At 42.0% G+C, this 19,194-nt stretch overlaps 1 protein-coding gene across 1 annotated transcript in view; it reads left to right on the top strand.

Annotated features, from left to right (window-relative positions):
- Positions 1 to 3,342, top strand: part of USP12 (ubiquitin specific peptidase 12) — a 39,275-nt gene extending 35,933 nt beyond the window's left edge. The window contains exon 9 of the mRNA XM_061374619.1: positions 652 to 3,342. Coding sequence (XP_061230603.1) covers positions 652 to 753 — 102 coding nt within the window. The 3' untranslated portion in view covers positions 754 to 3,342. The remainder of the gene's footprint in view (positions 1 to 651) is intronic.
- The last annotated feature ends 15,852 nt before the right edge of the window (positions 3,343 to 19,194 follow it).

The following is a 19,194-nucleotide window of genomic DNA, read 5'->3' as shown; positions in this document are numbered from 1 at the left end:
TGCCTAAGTGGAGGGAAAACTATCTTTCTGTCTTTTGGCTGTTAGTAGCCTAATTGCCTTTGACATAAAATGTGGCAAGAGAGCATGCTTTCAGTTTCAGTTTCTTTTGTAGATGAAAATGATGACAGTGAAAAGCAGACAATACTCTTTTCACCTTCTCAACCGAAGTTTTGCATCTTTTCCCCCACATTTTGATTATAGGAGGCTTTCTAAGCTAAGAGGATCACAAGCAGTCATTCTGCCTTCTCTTAATTCTCCTCTGCATTGGATTGGCTCATGCTGCTCAGAGTTAGAAATTATAGTTTGTACTTACATTTTTCATATTGATAAATGTCTTAATGGGATATTGTTGTCTTTAAAACTTTTCCTTGTGAAATTTGAGCAAGCAGTGCACGTAAGATTGCACTTACAGTAAGTAGGTTCACTTAATACTTAAAAATGCATATATAAAAATATCTATAGCTGCTGCCTTCTGTGCAGTTGATGACAGATGGGAAACCAAAGCATAACAACTTGAAGAATTATTTGGGTTTTATTACTTTATGTAATTATGTGAGTTATTTTTGTTTTGATAGTAGCTTTTAGGTGGAAATTCATGTCATGTATATGCTATGCAAGATATTCTTTAAATTTTTGTTTTTTTACACACAGAAAATTGATGCACAAGCTATTGAAGAATTCTACGGGTTGACATCAGACATCTCAAAGAACTCTGAGTCCGGTTACATCCTCTTCTATCAGTCTCGGGATTGAGGGGAAACTGTAGTGAAGAGAGATTTTCATGTCTCACATCTCTATCTTGGAATGGAGGAAGCACTGAGAAAAAGGAAAGCAGGGAGCTCCAGGGGCAGTGGCACAGTTTGCACACAACTAAGCAAAGAGTTTGGGATTACTGAAACCTTTGTATCATTTTAATTTTATTTGCTCAGGTATCATGCTGACTACACATCTCCACTGCATCCCATAAGCAAAAAGAGAGATACCAGCCACTCTTGCAGGAGCTTTCTGTTAGTGTGTTAGTATCTGTGGTCCTAATTCAAAACCCATTAAGGTCACTGGAGAACCTTTCATGGACTTCAGTGGAATTTGAATCAGGTTCTAACTGCGCTGCCAGGTTGGTGCAATAGGAGCATTAGAAATCTGTATTTTATACAGACTTTGTGTGTAAAAGGTAAAGGACTCTTTGTGAACTTAAATTCCTGTGCTTAAGTTTAAAAGAATGAGGTTCGGGGGATAATGTGTAAGCGAGAAGATATATCTGGGCCCAACACAATTGCCTTCTTGATGGTAGTCGTTTAACTGAAGATATAAACTGGTGTCAGGGAGGCAAGTACGTTTTGCTTCTCTGAAGAAGCTTACGTTATTTATAATGTATGACCGGGAACAATCAGTCAAGATTATGGCTTTTAATCTCCGTATGGGGAAAGATTTGGTTTGTAATAGTTTATTTTTATTTATAAATTATTGTAACTTAGGATCTTGTGTATTGTCCTTTATTCTAACAAGTATTGGAAATTTTATATATTAATTTGAATTAAAACTAATTATGTTTGAATGTTAAGCAAGAGCCAATATAAATTCTAAAAATAGTGCTTATGATATCTGTCAAAAAATGGATAACACAGAAGAGAGATTTCCTTCTGGAGGAACTGGTATCTAAGTGAGGTACTTTAATAAATTAGAATATCCTCTTTCCATTAATGGGTGAAAAAAAAGGTGATCAAACTATTAGAAGCCCTCAAAAATACATATCATAAGAAAATGATGGTGCAGTGGTGGTATACTGGTCTTATAGTTCTTTAATAGGTTGTTAATGGTTCATACGAATTAGAATGGTTTAGATAAATTAAACCATTTCAATAATATTGTTCCCTTTCTTAAAAATGGATCTTTTTCTGTTCCTAGTGGCATGGGTGACTCTCAAAAGCCACTCAAGGTCTCAAGTATAAATGATGTCTGAGTGGTAAGAAGAAATAAGTTTGGAGTTTTGCGAGACTGAAGATACCACATTCCTCTAAAAGTAATAATTCTTAAGTCCCTTAGAGTGAAAGTTTCGGAAACTAGGCAGTTCATCTTGCTTTAGGTTTATGAAATAGCATTAAGATTTAATTTTGACAAAACACCTGATCTGTGAACTACTGTGATTTGACATTCTTCCACTTACCAGGACGTTGCCTGACAGTAGCTGAATGTAATTTCTGGAAAGTCATGGGATGTGCATTCCAGATTATGGCAATCAGGTCTTGGATGTCCTTGTCACTCCCTCTTCAGCTAGTGATTTTTACATTATTGTCATTTTCTAATGTTATTTTATTGATACTGTTACAACTTTTAAAAAGAATGTCTCCTGTCTGCTGCTATAACTGACTATTTACTTACCTGTATCTTTTAGCTCAGGAAATGACTTCACCTGTTCACTCAGTTCAACAAATCTTTAACAGGGTCACTAAATAAATTGGGCTATTTAGCAACTGTCATACTGTAACAAATTGCTTTTGTAAAATGCAAAGTTTCTAAAGCTTTCTAAAGCTTGGTTTGGCTGGAATTCTTTTATAGAAAATTGTGTATCATGATTAAACTACCAGCATTGTAAAGTACAGCTTCAAATACTGTGCAAGATGCAGAAAATATGATCGGATTTTTCTAAAGGGATTCAAGTAATTTGCAGTCCTTTTTTCAGCTTTCAGTGGCAAAAAGGTTAAGGGGTGAATCAGTTGGATAATGGTGCATGTTAGAAGGATGAAGTCCTTTGCATACTAAAGGTACAGTATTGTAAAAGAACTGTCACATTACTTTTTGTTAATTGAATATCTGGGGGTTTTTTTTCGCTTTTTTTTTTCTTTTTTTTCTGTTTGGATTTTGGGGGTTTTTTTTAAGTGTAGTTAAAAGCTGAGATTAGTAGCTAAATAGTTTATGCGCTATCAAAATTGAAAATGTTTTTGTTGTTTCACTGGTTTTACTCCTGCTATGTATTTTTATAAGATACTGACACTTGTTTTGTACAGGGGCTTTGAGATAGTATTCCAAATTGTATATTTCATTTTTATTTTAGTGCAGTTGAAATGATTGTAAGTTCTTAATTAAACTGGTATCAGAAGCTGCAACTTAAAACACTGAAAAGACAGAAAAGTGCAAAATACAACTGATCGATATGTAAAACATTATGGGCTTTTTTTTTCTTGGCTGTAATACAGGGGGGAGCGTGGGAAAGTCGTCAGTTGTTGTAAATGGTGGAAATTATTTGCTGTGTAACTATGTAAATGTTAATTGGGACTACAGTCCCTTATTTTGTATATTGGAGCAAAAACATTCTATTAAATAAAGTATGTTCTCCAAAGGTAAGTACTGTATCCTTTGTGGATCCTGAATGGTCAGCCAGCTGCCTTGTGTGCTTTTCAGTGTTTTCAAACCTTAAAAGTATCTGGAATTTCCTGTATTAAGCTAACTGCCATGAGCCATGGAAGGAGAAGTGTGTTTAAATACTCTGCATTATATATCTTACTAGATGCATTGTGAAGAAAATAGTTCAGTGGCAGCCATGGTTTTGGTGGTGTACTTCTCTAGAATTAGTTTTTAAATAAGTTGTTAGTTTCTGAGGTGGAGAAGGGAGTGTTCTGAAGTACTGCTTTCTTCCATTTCCTCAAAAAAGAGCTGTTCCTTGCTATTAAATATACATCTGAGTTATTTGAGGGATCACCACTTTGTAGAAGGGAAAGCAGAAGGAAAGAAAAATAGGATTTGTTACAGCACCAACATATCAGAAAGACTAACCGAAGAACGGGAGTCCAGCATCAGAAGAAAAAGATGCAGCTGGTTACAACATCCATGTAGGATTTGGTATCAAGTCAGTCTTCACTTGGAGTATATGCTACTGTTTGTACAGTTTTACAAGCAGTTCATACCCTGCTATATTGATACCTGTGATAACCACATCCTTTTACTGCCTGGAAATAATGGCTTTTAGGTGTTCAGAGGAATGGTTAAATCTAGTTGTGTTTTAAGAAGTTAGTCCTTAGGTGACAGTCAGATGTTAGCACATAGGGATTTGATGCTGTTTCAAATTGTCTGCTGTACCCATCGACATCCGCACAGGACTGGTAGGTGTAACATAAGATCCGCACAAGATCTGTATCCTTCTAGAGCAACAACTTTGAAGCCAAACAGGACATCCTGGCTTGTTCCCCTTGTCTGTCTAGCGATTTCCACAAGCACTGTTGCATATGCTCTATTTGGATCACACACAGTTGAAAGTCTATATTGCTTGGTTATGTTTTTGTGGTGGTATTTGTTAAGTTTAAAACCTAAAGTATTTGAGGCCTCTAGTTGCTTTCATAATTCCGTTATTAAAATTAATAGAACTCTACCTTGTGCTATTTGGTCTGGTCTCTCAGCTGTAGGTTTAAGATGATCATAATATAATCTTACAATTAAACTCATACTTGTAACTAAAGGAAATTTTGGTATGTGACATCTTCAGTCTTCATTTACCTGAACTTATTTAGCTTTTTCCCTTACCTTTTCTACAGAAATTTCCAGTTGCCTTAGCAGAAAGATCTGAACTGTGTACAGTTAATGTCACAAACTGATCCTTGTAATTTTCCTCTTTGCTTTGTAACTGTTCATTAACAATTCATAGTAGTCCCTTTGCATGCTATTACCTGCACAACACTGATTACTGAAGAACAGGGATGAATTCTTGCACACAAAGCTTTGTCTACTTACACACATGAAGAAGTGACATCTTTTTTTTCTGTTTAACTGCTGGACTTTGTTCAGTGACAGAATTCACCTTGGGCTGAATGAGTCTGAGAGTGGGAGCTTGCAGAAGGTCTTGAAAATGCATCATCAACTGAGGATGCCAAAAAAGGGTTGGGTGGTGGTTTGTGTGAGTTGCCTGAGAGCAGTTATTTGCACCTATATTCATAGGTTAAACCAGCAGTATGTGCATCTCTTCAGTTACTTTTACCTGTAAAATAATCTCTGAGATTTCGGTAGGTGTTGATAATCTGTGGGCTGCAGTATTCCGTTGCAGATACTTTTATGACTGTTTTGCTAAAAGTTTCAATAATGCAGATACAGTTTGTTGCTTTCAAGGAGTGGTTCTACAGTGTAAGCTGTCCACTTTCCCCTCCTGACATTTTTCTGGGGTAATCTTAAATTTGTGTGTCTTGTACATTCAGTCTTTATTCTCCCTTCCAGTAATGCAATATGCAGTTTATGGTGTCTGTCTTGTAAGGCTTGAAAGTCTCTAACCTCTCACAGCATAATAGTGTGAGATGTATAATACATTAGTCTCTTTACATGCGAGCCTCCAAGTACTCAGTTATTACTGAAATTAATATTCTATGTAATGCGTATTCAAGGCTTGTTCATTTTGCAGGAGCTTTGCTACTGATTGATTGTTATAAATGAGCTATGGAAGTCAACTACCATGCAAACAAACACAAGCTTCATCTTTTAAATACAGACTTCTCTGGAATCTGTTGTGTCCGGTTTTAACAGCAGAGTGGTGAGGCAACTTTCTTCAGTCTCTATTAGAAAATGTCTGCAAAATTCTCTGTCTCTTACCATTTTAATTTTAGTGAGTTAATTTTTAGGCTAAACATAAGTATCTGCTGTTATGGATGATGAATCCCTTTGGGGAAACTCACATAAGAATGTGTCGAATATATAAGAAGGATTGTTGGCAGACATCACTAGTTTTGATATAAACTGAGTAATATCTTCCAGTTTCTTCCCCAAAGTAAAAATAAATTATATTCTTTCTTCCTCTCTAGTGGCTTGTGATTGCTGCCTGCATAAGAGATTGTAAGGGCTCAGAAAAGGGCAAGGCACTTTCTACTTTGTGCTTTGTATAGCACTTGTGTTGGCAGCACTAGGGAGCTTTAATTACAGAAGGATCATCAGCCATGTCCTTGATCTGTGTTCTGCAGGCTCAGTAATCCAGGAGAGAAAATGCACAGCAGGATCTGTCAGAGAATAGGGAGAAGGAGCTTTACAATTATTTACTAACACAGTCAATGTAAAACCAGCATTTCCCAAAGAGACAAAATACTACTGGTAATACAGATTTCTGGTGTTTGGAGAATTTAGGGTGTGCTTAAAACATCCTGTCATTCTCAGCTTTTGTTGCTTATTAAGAGGTAATGCCTCTGTGTGTGTGGGTGTGTTTAATTTGCTATTTAAGTTTGTATGAGAAATTTCCATCCGTACGCAAATTTGTTAGGCTGATGTGATTGTATTAATGAGTGCTCCTCCAGAAACAGTTTATGCGTATATGTGAATCAAATGGAATATAATCTTTTAATGGTCCCATTTACAAAGCATTTCCAGCTGCTCACTAGGATTCATTTTTGTATTTTCTGTTACTGATTTTAGAAAAAAGAAAGATCTCAAAATATTTTACTAGCATGCTACATTATTAAGTGATTCAATACCCATGCATGCCTAGAAATCTTACTGCTGTCAAGTATTGACTGTTCAGCATTTGAATGTCATCACATTGTAACAGAAGTTGATATACATCAACTGCATTGAGTGTGATCATTACAGTATTTCACCTCTATTTCACTAAATGTTGCTTTATTGTAATGGCTGCTTTAATCGTCTCTCATGAGACATGCTAACAACATTCAGCTCGAGTTACATACTTTCATGTATGCACATTTATTTGTGTTTCTAGAAGCTGATTATTTTAATGTTATGTCACGTCAGTCTTCTCTCCATATCTCTCAAGTCAAGGAAGATTGCTGATGCGCAGCAGCTGGCAGTGTTTGCTGAATTACTGAGTTGTATTTCAGAGATGAGATCCGTGCTTGAGATTTTTGCACTGAAAGTATCTGGATCTTTTTGCCTTCTAATCCTCGTCCCTCTCTGGTGAAAGTTTTTAAACAAAAAGTTTGGAGTCATGGGACAGAGTTACAGAATCTGATTCTATGATTCTATGACCGAACAAATACAAGCTGAGGGTACCCCTTTCTTCCTCTTTTGAAAGGAGATACTGAAAGGCATTCAGCATTTCTCAGTAAGGTTTTTGCAGAACCGGAAATATTTGAAAAAGGGAACATTTGCTGTATAGAAGATATCCCTCAGATTATTATTGAGTTATAGTTCAGTGTTAGGGGCATGGCAATATTGCAGAGCGATCTATCAGGATGAGCAGCTGGTTACATTAAAACTCCTTAGGAGCACAAACTGAGGGAGGTACCACTGTATTTGCTAGTCCCAGTGTATTCTAGCAGATCCCAAACTTCACAGAGCAGCCACAAAGGACCTTTAATGGATATCTAGAGAAAAGCTGCGTTCAGCAGGACAGTACATGCTGTGCCTATGCAAGGCTCCAAGATTGGCCACTGTTCCTTTTCATTCATCCTTTTTTTTGGATAAAGGGGAGACCATTTAGAAGATACAATTTTGGTATGTGTAAGCCAGGTATTCACTCACCCTATTTGCACTAAAATTCTGGTAAGTTTCTGAATTGCAGAGTGTCTGGGGGAGGGATTGCAAGTTGAGAGCAAGAGGTGCGTTCCATCAATATATTGCAACACCAATTAGCTTCTTTTTTCTCTGTATTGCGTATAGAAAAATAGATAATTCACAGGAGGAGACAAAAGTGACTGTAGTTCCTAAACTGTCTTTTGTCTTCTTCCATTATGGGATTCTTAGCAAGATAATGAATATTCTAGGGGAAAAAAGGTTCAAAAATTACTTGGGCATTTTAAAAAGTACAATGCATGATAATTTCGTGCTTCAGTGACTAATGGTAATTGTTAATATAAAGCAGTGAAAAGCTGCTTTTGGACAAATTTAGTAGCTTTAAAAAATACTAGTGTAGTGAAAGCCAAATAATAAGGATTAGGGTGAGATGCAAAAAAGCCCCAGAGCCTTGAAATCTTTTAAACAATGACCATCCTACTAGAATGGAAGGGGAAAAAATACAGTAGAAAAAGCTGCTTGTGGAGGCTGAATGGAGAGTCTGAGTTATACACATTGTCAGCCTACACTGTGAGCCTGTCTGAGAAATGGCGTCTCCTCGTGTTGGTGCTGTATGTCAGGTACATCTATGTATGTCAGAAGACACTGCTGTGCATTCAAAGGAAGACTTCTGTAAAGAACCTATCTGTGATAATAGAGCACATGAATATTTGTCTTTAACTGCACAAATATCAGCTTTTAAATTTGGAAATGGAGAAGGAATAATGTGAAACCACAGCTGCCATGTGTCCCAAAAGAACCAGAAATACTTGGTTTATGAGGATGCAGAGCATCGCTCTCCAGAGTCCAGGACAATCCAGTCCCACTTTGTATTTCCCTTCTGGAAAACCTGTGTGATTCAAAGAGCTTCCATAAATCTTTCCAGGAACACCCCAGCCTGCCTGCCTCTTAGGCTGCTGTAGGCTGGTGTTGCAGCCACCTACATGAAGTGCACATAAAAAAGCCATCTTATAAAACATTCCTTGCAAAATCTGAGGTTAGCCTGGGTAGAAGGCTACAAACTGGCTGCCTGCTCTTCCACTTGTGTGCAACAGGTACAGCAGCTTCTAGGACTTATACATGTCCTCAGTGTTCTTAGGTTCAAGTAATCCTTGTTCTAACTTGCTCGGTTTGGTGGTTTCTGAGGAGCATTTGTCATCTGCTCATGAAGATTATCTCATTAAACTGTGCTCGGACTCCAATTGCCATTGCTGGCAGGGCAGAGAGAGCAAGCACATCCTGATACCTCATGGCTATTTACATAAGTACTAACAGCAGCAGTGCATTTTGTGTCCATTTCCCTCAGGGCTGGGTAAGATTGTATGGGTCAGCATGTGGGGAGATTACAAAGATCCAGTTAGTCATTAAATTTAATGGGAATAAAATATTTCAAATACCCGTGTCAATAAGGATCAGGGATAGTATAGGGCAAAAGCCATAGATCCGTGTGGAAGCAAGGGGTGCTGAAAGTTTGTGGTCTTGAATATATGTGAGTACAAACCTTTCAAGTGCTCTGCAAGAGTGTACGGACCCTCAAAAAGCACTGTCTTGGAGATGCTGATTCAATGCGGATGACATGCCTTTTCTGGTGAAATGAAAAGTAATGAGGCATTTTCCCCATTCTGTAAGCAAGATCCACATGAATTTTGAGACTGGAGATGTTTTTTCATAGGAAATTAGTTTAATGTTTTGTGATTAATAATTTACTGGAACACTTCTTATAGCTGATTAAGTCTGGTGAATTAAAGCTCTGAGTCTCCTTGTGTCAGTGCTGGTGTCCCACTGTTGCTGTGATTTTCTTAATTCTAGTAAGGAAGATGTGGAGATTAGAAGTCAGCTGTCACATTAGTGTTCCATTTATTTGGCAGATTGGTCTGTTGTGGATGTCTCTGTAATTATGTGTAAACCACTGACTCTTGCTAATGACCAATGGGGGGGGGGGGTCCACAAATCTGTCAGTTCTTGAATGTTTCTCCTAAACAGTGAGGAGGAATTAAAAAACATTTTGACATACTCGTGCAAACGCCAGCTGAATGCAGACATAAAAGTGCTTCTCATGCCTATCTAAATATGGGTGCTTTCCGACTCCTACTTTTATACTGGAAAACAGGCTATGCGTTTGAAAACAAAAACTTCTGGAACGCAAGTGCCTGACACTCATCATCTCAAAGTGACTTAAAATTCTACTTGTCTTTGGAGTGTTTTTTCAGTGTTAACAGTAGAAGTCTGCATTATAATGCAGAAGCCTAATACAGAGTTGCCAATGTTGGCCTGACTTATTAATAGAAGTTTTCAGTAGCTTCATGTAAGGTAACAAACCCACCTCATGGGTTATGAAAATCTGCAATTCCATATAATAAAAAGAAATTTTTGCATTTCTAAATCCTAATTTTCTTAAAATCACTGGAGCTAGTAATAGCAATGATTACAGAATTAGGCATGTTCAAGGTGTGGCATAGTAGAACAGCACATTCACCTATGTGAGCACAGATTTGTGTTTATGGATGATTAATGCTATTCATGCAGAAATACATCAACAGCAGAGCTTTCACATACCAAGTGTGAGAGAGAAGGTCTCTGTTCTTTAAATAGTCTTTGGAAAACAGTCAGCTCATAATTTTACTCAGTTACTCACACAAATCTTTCACTAGAATTCAATCTAGTCTCCTTCAGATGCCATTTGGGGCTTGCAGAAAGCATTCACAGTAAATTGGGATGGCTCTGCAAATTCAAATGAACGAATTTCAAACTAAAACTGAGTTGAACAATGCAGCCAAACATGGTTATGATTAGTTCAATCCAGTTCATATATTATTGCATATAGAATTTTGAATTTTAAAAATGGGATTAATAATAGTTGAAGAACAGTCCTCATGCTGTTTTCTTACCCTCTTGATCGTATGGGTTTCGGGTTTGATAACCATACATGCTATTTGAAAAGAAAACCCCCTTCCGTGACATGTAATAAGCTAAATTACAAACCTGTACAGATATATACATGTAGTTCTGTGAGACTCTGTATGTCTTTCACTAAGCGCTGAAATAAACATTGCTGAGGATGCTGATTAATGAAGTGCAATTCCGAGCTGCAGAAAGGCCGGCTGATGGCAGGGCTTGGAGGTTTTGTTTTGCAAATCATGTTTTGTTTGCTGGATGTAAGTATTTGCCTTTCCCTGATGCCTCTTGTGCTCCTCTCAAAGAGCTCTGAGAAAAAACATTGATCTGGTGTTCCTGTTGCTGGGTTAGCACTGGTGAGCGAGGAGGAATCCTGGCCACAGCACACAATATGTGTACTTGATTTCACACAAACTCTGATCAGTGTTGCCCCATGTCACTCAAGAGCAAGGTGAACTGAAACACTGGGTATGGAACAGACTTACCCAAAGGGCAGGGGGGTTGGAACTAGATGATCTTAAGGTCATTTCAAACCCTAACTGTTCTATAATTCTTTAAATGCACGATTTCATGAAGAGGCAACTGAAGATTCACCCTGGGATGCTCCCAAGCAATGCTGGCTAGAAGGAACTGGCAGTCCTGCTGGAATGCTGTTAGCTGGGCTCCAGGTATGGCTCTGCCTGTCTTGCAAGAGGACAGACATCACACTTACAGAACTCAAACACTTGTTACACCAGTCCTCCCAAGGCAACACCACATACAGAGTGGGCTCAGTATTTGATTGCCATCAGGAATTTCACTGATGACTAGTGGTGTATTAGGGATTTTTTGGTTTAGGGTGCTGTTATGAGGAAAAGTAATTGCATTAATGTCAGTGATACACACTTTTAAAAGCAGGGCTGCCACAACAGCTTTGTGAGAAAAGGGAATCTAGCTCTGTTGAAACATGTTTCCCTTTCCATGGCAAAAATGAAATCCAGCAATTTGCTTGAGCAAACAATGGGATTGCAGCAGGGGGCTTTGAAGCAGTTCCAGCTTGTTGAGCATGCAGTGGGCCAGCTACCAAGCAGCACTTGTCACAATAAACATAACACCCAGCACTCTGAGCCCTGTGCTAGCTTACTGTAAGATACTGGCTCAGCTCCATTGTGCTATTCCCACTCTTCAGAGCGCTAATGGAGTGCACCTCAAATGTCTCAAATCCCATCCTTCTCTCTCTGATTAGAGTCAACAGAATGGAGCTCACCAAACCCACAAGGGCCAGGGTAAACTCCAGTAGCAGGGTACGGCGCTTTCTGGAGAGGGTCAGCTCCTGATGTATTTGTGCATTTGTGTCTTCAGAGCTCCAGCTGGGTAGGCATTTTCCAGCAAAGATTAATGATTTATGAAAACGGAAATGTTTTGTGGTAATGTAATTCACCAATTTGTGGTGAAACAGCTTGCAGAGTGAAGAGAGCCATCAGTTGCTTGCCTGCCAGCTCATCAGACAGGTTTATGGGGAGCCCAGATTGTTGCCCAGATTGAGCATGACTTGTGAGCTGTTCAATGGCAGGAGATCCCACCAGGTGGAATGGGGTACTCATGAGGTTTTAAGACAACACAAAATATAGAAGCAGAGGCTTTTTCTTGTGCTGGTAATTTATCAGTATCGAGAGGGACTGGAAACTTTGACTCTATGAAAAAAAAATTAAGGGCATTTGAGATAACAGCAAGAGATGGATGGTGGCTTCCAACCAGTTTGGCATGAAAAGAAATAAGTCGTGTACTAGTTGATAGGGAGAAAACTAACTCTATCCCAACCAAATCTAGGACACAGAAGCAGCCAACAAGAAGTAATTAGTCCCAGCTTCACACAGGGGATAGATTCTGTGGCTCTATATGAGATAGCCAGTGGTCTTCACAGGCTTTCTGAAGAAAACAGGTGACCGTGGAGTGAGCTTCTGATTCCTCAGGCTGGAGGAGATAGTCTCCCACCTAACCCTCCATTAACACATCCTGCCCGTTCACAGGCTCAAGGTGGTCCATGTAACATGGGGTTACTCTGTGCCAGGGCCTGAGCAACGCTGCCTGCCAGAGAGGGTACTACCACTTACTTACTCTGTTTTCAGCCTGGAAACCCTCTTCCCTTTGCAGTGTTTCTGTTTGTATTATACAAACGCTGTGTTTTTTAGTTCCTTCTTGTCAGTGGTCTGCTCCCCGCTGTTTTCTGCACTCTGTCTTGGACAACCATGTTGGCTTAATTTTCTTAACAAAGTCACAGTACCTTTTCCTTCATCTCCATTTGTTCATAATAGGAGTGCTCTGCATAAAATCTAGTAATTTGTAAACTAAAAGCACTGGTGACATGACTTCATTATCTCCTTTCTAAGCAAAACTATCCTTGAAACTCACCTGTAAGATCACCTGATGGACTGTGTCTGCTGCTAATAACACCATAATTCTTCTCATTTTCTAATTTTAAGTTAGCACTGCTCTCATCCATTTCTATCTCCCAGTGAGTTACTCTGTTACCCTGAAACTGTAGGGAGCACTGGGTTATTATTACCTGTTTATAAAGGATGAGGCCAGTGGGGCTGGCTCCCTACATGCTGTGGAAGGTCAGTCACAGCAATCATTATCTGTGCAGGGTATTAGACACTCAAGTAGGAGGCATTCATTACTGCTGAGCTCAGATTTACACTTGTATTCCCTGAGACAGTGATGGAAACTGTGTTTTTTATTTTGTGATGAAATCAGTTCTCTTTTTTTTTCGTCCTTTGGTGATGGGGGGGATTCCTCATTCTCCGATCCGTGTAATGCATTGCCCTTTTAATGGTCTGCCCTGCACAGCAGGCACATAGAGGTTCCTGCTGCTGTAATTAAGCCGTGGTGGTGGAGGACTGGGGGGATCCTAGAGGGACATCCATGGGGTGCAGCACACTGGCTGCCCTGCCATGATGCCCAGCTTCAAGGGCTTGCCCAAACAACATCACCTATGAAACCCAGCAGATGTGCAAGACAAGGAGGAAAGGCTGTGGTAGAGCAAACTGTGTGCTACAGCAGCTATGTTGTATACAGCTGTCTTGCTGCTGCTGGGGGTTAACAGCAGGCCTGTCTCATCTCTTCTGCAGCAACAAACCAAGCTTGCTAAGAGGACCACTTTCTACCCAGCAAAGGGCATGCAGCCAGCACTGTGAATTCCTGGGTTTCTGTTGACAAGTAATGAGCAGATGCAGGATGGACCCTGTGCTCCTGATGGGAGGTGAGTCACATCCATCTGAACAGCGCTCCAGTTTGATGCACTGGGGATGGAGTTTTCCCAGTTGCTTCCCAAGTAGAGGTTGCTCACAAGGTACCGGGGCTCTTGCCTTAGCCTAGCGCTGCAATGTCCCCCTGGCACGGCTCCCCGTCATCCCCACTTCCCTTTTCCTTGCCAAAGGAGGTGAACAGCTTGGCAGCAGCACACACCACCTCAGAAAACAGCTCTCAGGGTTTATAAACACTGCACCAATACATCACAAAGCGGCATGAAGCTGTAATGGGGAGTAATGAGAGGAGGTGTGGTCCCAGCATGCTGCTAATTAGGTACTAAAAACCTGTGCGCAGTTGTCAGCGCCATTCTCTCCAGTGATAATTCGAAACGCGGTATTCCTCCCTGGCGAATCCCCCTTGATAAATAAATAAAGTGACACTCGGCTGTAATCACCTAAAGTTATGGCAAAAAAAACCCATCCACTTTAAGCTGTTCCACATCTCAGAACAGTCCCTGGCAAAGCCGGGAGGACTCATTCCAATTACAGTGGAACATGACAACATATTGCCCTCTTCTTTACCAACACTTACTGAAAACTGCACTTGTTATTTCCCCACAGCCGATGGCAGCAGCGCCACTTCCTCGCCTGGCTGGGCTCCAGCCCCGGGCTGTGCTGTGCCTGCTATGGCTTGTCTGGGAAATCAGCTCCCGAGCTGTAATTTATCCCTCCAGCTGGTGCCTCTGCAGCATCACTGGAGGGATGTGCTAATTACCTGGGGTTAATTCAAGCTGAGACAAGCACACCGCGCTTTCTCCTTTGTAGGTAGGATGAAGAGGTTGGATGGTGGTCCTGCCTTTAACAGTTCTTTGATTGTGGTGGTGGTCGTTTTGCTTGGCAAAATAAGTGTTAGTAGCTTGCAGGAGAGTCTGATATTTATCCTTTATTTTCTCTCTATCCCAGCTGAGAACAAATACGCAAACATTAGAAATCTCCCCCCAGCCAGAAAGCCTTGGGTTTAGATTTTAAAAATTCCTGGTATTTGGGGATTCATTTTTATATTTGATAGAATCATTTAGATTGGAGAAGACCCTTGAGCTCACTGAGTCTAACTATTAATGCAGCACTGCCAAATCCACCACTAAACCAGGCTCTTCCCCTCTTCTTTAAATCTGAACAATATAACTCATTCTTCTGGGACATACTGCTGGGAAGTCAGTGACTGCAGGGAAGTACCAAGGAGAGGAGAAGTTCTCCCAGTAACAATGTAATGGTGTCCCATGGTCAGAGAGCAGGACTCTGGGTGTCTTTTCTCTGCTCAGTCTATGCCACCATGCAGTGTATTTTATTCCAGTGGGGGGAAGAGTGGTAAGAAGGGACGGAGGCTGGAAGTCAGCACTGCAAGTGCCTCGGTCACTTACCAGACTTTTCTGTGAGTTATTCCCACTAAACATGAAATGTCCTTATTTCAGGTGTGTTATATGGCAATTGTAATGGAAGAATGAGAGGCACCCAGACACAGCTGTGGGTCAATGAGTGTGTGTATGGGAGAGCAGGATGTGCTGCCTGCAGCTGTGGGAGCCCTGAGGAGCTCAGAGCTGGGCAGCCGACTCATGACAGGCCCCTCTTAGGTGTCTATTAAACTAGATATAAGGAAGAAGTTCTTTCCTGTTAGGGTGGTGAGGCACTGGAATGGGTTGCCCAGGGAGGTTGTGAATGCTCCACCCCTGGCAGTGTTCAAGGCCAGGTTGGAAGAGGCCTTGGGTGATATGGTTTAGAGCAAGGTGTCCCTGCCCATGGCAGGGGGGTTGGAACTTGATGATCTTAAGGTCCTTTCCAACCCTAACTATTCTATGGTTCTATCTATCTCCCTATGGCTCTGCAGAGCCCCAGCTGCCCATGGGTCAGTAGCCAGTCTCTGATGTGGGTGAGGCTGTTCATGTTCCCCGGCAGACAGGACAGAGGGTCAGCTGGAATTTCCCCATGGACACAGCCAGACCCGGTTTGAGTTAGCTAAAGCAGCACAATTATTTTAAGGCACAGCCAAGTAAAAGATTCAGCAAGACCTACAGGAAAGTTTTAAAAACTGTTCTTTTAAATCCACGTCTTTAGGAGGTGAAGATATTGCGCTGCTCACATTGGGCTCTTTGGTTTAGAAGATCAGATTGAGTACAAGTGTAACTTCCTTTGTCCCTCTTCTGCCTGCTGGCCTCTGATATAGGCCAGTTTCCCTTTAGATACAATCAAAAGATAAAAGATAGGGTTTCCAAAGGTCAGGAGCCCTGGTTGTGCACCAGGAATCAGACCCCCAGTACATCACACACAGCCTCTCTTATGTAGACCTGCGTAAACCCAAAATCAGCTGTTCTATGAGACCCCTACAGAGCAAAGCATTCATCCAATTCAGTGACTCATTCAGGGTTGCCCTTTGCTCTCCTACTCTTCTTGTGCCACCCTGAAGCGTGTGAGGGGTGGAGGAGTGCGCACCCCTGTGCAGCTGCTTGGGAGGGGAGTGTGAAGGGAAGGAGAAGCTGGCTCTGCTGGCGTGGGTGCCATGAGAGCTGATGGCTCAGTCATGAGCCTCTGGATATTTTTGGTGGGGATCATGGATTAACTTGGAGAAACAACATGCAAACACGAGGGCCTATCAACTCAGACCAGGTACTCTCTGGGGTACCCCCACTCACCCCTGCATCTCCTATCAAGGAAGGCTCTTGCTGTTGGGAGGCTGGAGAGGCCCTGGGGGCTCTTCTGCTTGGGGAAAACAGCATCTGGGAAGAGGGAAGAGACAAACTGAGACAACACAAGTGAAACTGTCAGGCTTGACAAGCTGATGAAAAGAGCCTTAAACTAAAGCTGCTGGGGAAGGGGAACCTCAAACCATCCCACTCCTATAAGTCTGATGCCAGTGCCAGCAGTAGATGCCCAGAGCTTGGACGAGGATCATAGATCATCTGAAGAGCACCTGAAGAGCAACACAAAGGAATTCCAGCCACTCCAGCCACTAAGTCAGCTTCACTGGGGGCCAACTTCAATGCCTCTATACATACTGCATGGGGAATAAACAAGAAGAGGTAGAGATGTGAGCACACCTGCAGGGCTATGATCTTATTGGCATCATGGAGATGTAGTGAGATGGCTCCTCTGACTGGAGTGCTGAAATGGAAGGAAACAGGCTTTCCAGGAAGGTCAGACAGGGGAGGCAGATGGAGCATCCTCTGGGCAACCTGTGCCAGTGCCTCACCAGTCATCATAAGAAAATCCTTCATTATGTCCAGTCTATACTGAAATCTCTTTCAATTTAAAACCCTTGCCCCTTGTCCTGTCACTGCAGGCCCTGCTAAAGAGCTGTGTGTCCCTCATCATTTGCTGTATGTGGTATGGGACCATGGTCCCTCCTGTGCACACACCTAAGTCAGTCCCTGTTTGTAGTTCAGATGGGGAAGGACAGGAGGTGGTGGCTGGGAGTCTTGGCAGCCCTTAGCAGCAGTGCTCTGTGGGTGCTCATCTGAGGCTGCTCTGCAGGAAAGCTGCTGGGGTGTCAGGAATATGCCTTGTGCCTACAGTCGTGGTGAAAACCTGCATCTTGTTGCTTTTCTCCTCCATAAATTGTATGTAGGTGGAACCAATTATATGCAATGTACTTGAGCTTCCTAAATGCAAAGCACAGGAGGCTAAAATGTGCCTCTGACTGACGTCAGTAGTATTTCAAGTGTGTAACTGAAGGCAGTGTCCCTTTGATATGTCTATTAGTATCTGGTTTGCTGATGTCATGGGTAGCTTATCTTCTATTCGTCAGTTTTGGGTTTTTTAAACTGTATTTTAAACAATGATTTTCACCAGCAGAATAGAAGAGAATCAGCAAAGACTGGCGTGGGGGTGTGTGTAGCTGTTTCAACAATACGATGCTGTAGAAAACACTCCTTTGAACTTCCTGGGCTCAGAAATAAGCCCAAATCCACATTCTTTGGAGGTGTGAAGTACATCACTCACAACCCAGTGGACTTTAAACTGCGCCAGCGTCTCCTGGCTCTTGGGGACCCAAGTAATGGTTCTGCTCTCATAAGCATGTGTATTCAGTAAGAAACAGTTTCTCAGCAGCTTTGGAAATGCCAGAGCTGGCTCAAAGCTGTGCAGGCAGATTCATCTCTGTGCAGGCAGCTGGGAGGGAGGAGTGTGAGGGAGATGATGGGGCACACATGTGAAGGGGGTGGGATGGGGAATGTCCTTCAGTGGGCAGCAGTTGGGCTTTCCAGGGGCTCTTGGTAGGGAGCATCTCTCTTTGTCCCACATCACCTCTTCCCTCATCCCCTCAGGCAAGGGAAAACCCCACACTTGCAGGTCCTGGGACCCAGAGCCTTTCTTCTGCCCATGCTGCTGCTACCGGTTGCCCCACTGAGTCAGCCCATAGGGAACAGGTAAGGGATGCACAAGCAGTAGGGGAATGCAGATCCACACAGGAGCCTTCCTGCAGGTAAACAGACAGCTCCTGTGAAGGGTGTGAGATGCAGCCTTTCAGCAGCTCTGTGACCTTCAGCAAACAAGCAGGAGCACCTGTGATTGCACAGCAGAAGATGCACGCTTCTATCTTGCATGGGAAAGAGAGAGATTTATTTATGAGATGCTGGGCTTATTTCCACACTTGCTAACCAGCCATCTCTTTTGCACCAGTCAAGGTCTACTGCCACTTCAGGCAGCCCTAGTGCCTGTATCCTTCATTGCTACTGATGCTTCCACTGCAGGGGGAAAAGGTGGAGAAAAAGAGCTAGGAGATTGTCTGTTTTCAAAAAGGACCACACATTCAGTAGCTTCTGACACCCTTCAGTTATGTATTTCACCTGCTAACATAATATCATCGTAATGCTCAACACTGTGGACTCAGTATTAAGCAATAACTTTCCATATGCTGCTTCTTCAGAAAACTCATATCCACCACTAATGAAGTGTAATTAGTAATTGGGGTCTTTAATGATGTTATTTAAAATGGATTGTTCTCTGTGGACGATAATAGTGTCAGCCCTCTCTCTGTATCCTTTCCTTGAAAGCTCCAGCAAGTACTTCTGCCTTCCCGATGAGGCCACTGCTCGAGGAGTTGCGAAATGAAGAGCAAACCTGAGCACACAGGCAATTAGTTGAAAGCACATCTTATCCCTTCAGAAGCTGGTCCTGGTAATGGGCACTCAGCCCACCACACTCAGGAAAGAACTGAAGAGATCATCTGGGGAAATACGCTACGCAGAACCAGCATGTACAGAACACACTTGGGTAAAAGGACATTCAAGATCTTGGAAGGCAGCAGCCATTACCCTGAGGGCTGCTTATGCCAACAGCTTCTGGCAGCCCCTGTTCCTCCCACTGCCCCTCATTCCTTCTCAGCATCCCACAGCCATCAGGCACTGCTGTACCCCATGTCCCTCCCCATCTTACCCCACCAGCATTGTTTTCCCCAGCACTCCAGCACTGCATCCAGCCATGCAGGGTGGAGACTGTGAGGGGATGAAGCTGTGCAGAGGGATGTGTCTGACCATAGTGGACTCAGAGAAAAAAGAGTCCACTCTGCAATACAAGAGCAAACCGAGGTCTAGAAGCTGGCCAA

The sequence above is a fragment of the Neopsephotus bourkii genome, unplaced genomic scaffold (assembly GCF_033783945.1).
Source record: "Neopsephotus bourkii isolate Nb327-2 ecotype Australia unplaced genomic scaffold, CSIRO-AGI_Nbou_v1 NB_1638, whole genome shotgun sequence".
Lineage (NCBI taxonomy): Eukaryota > Metazoa > Chordata > Aves > Psittaciformes > Psittacidae > Neopsephotus > Neopsephotus bourkii.
The sequence above is the reverse complement of the archived record's forward strand: the minus strand, read 5'-3'. Positions and strand labels throughout refer to the sequence as shown.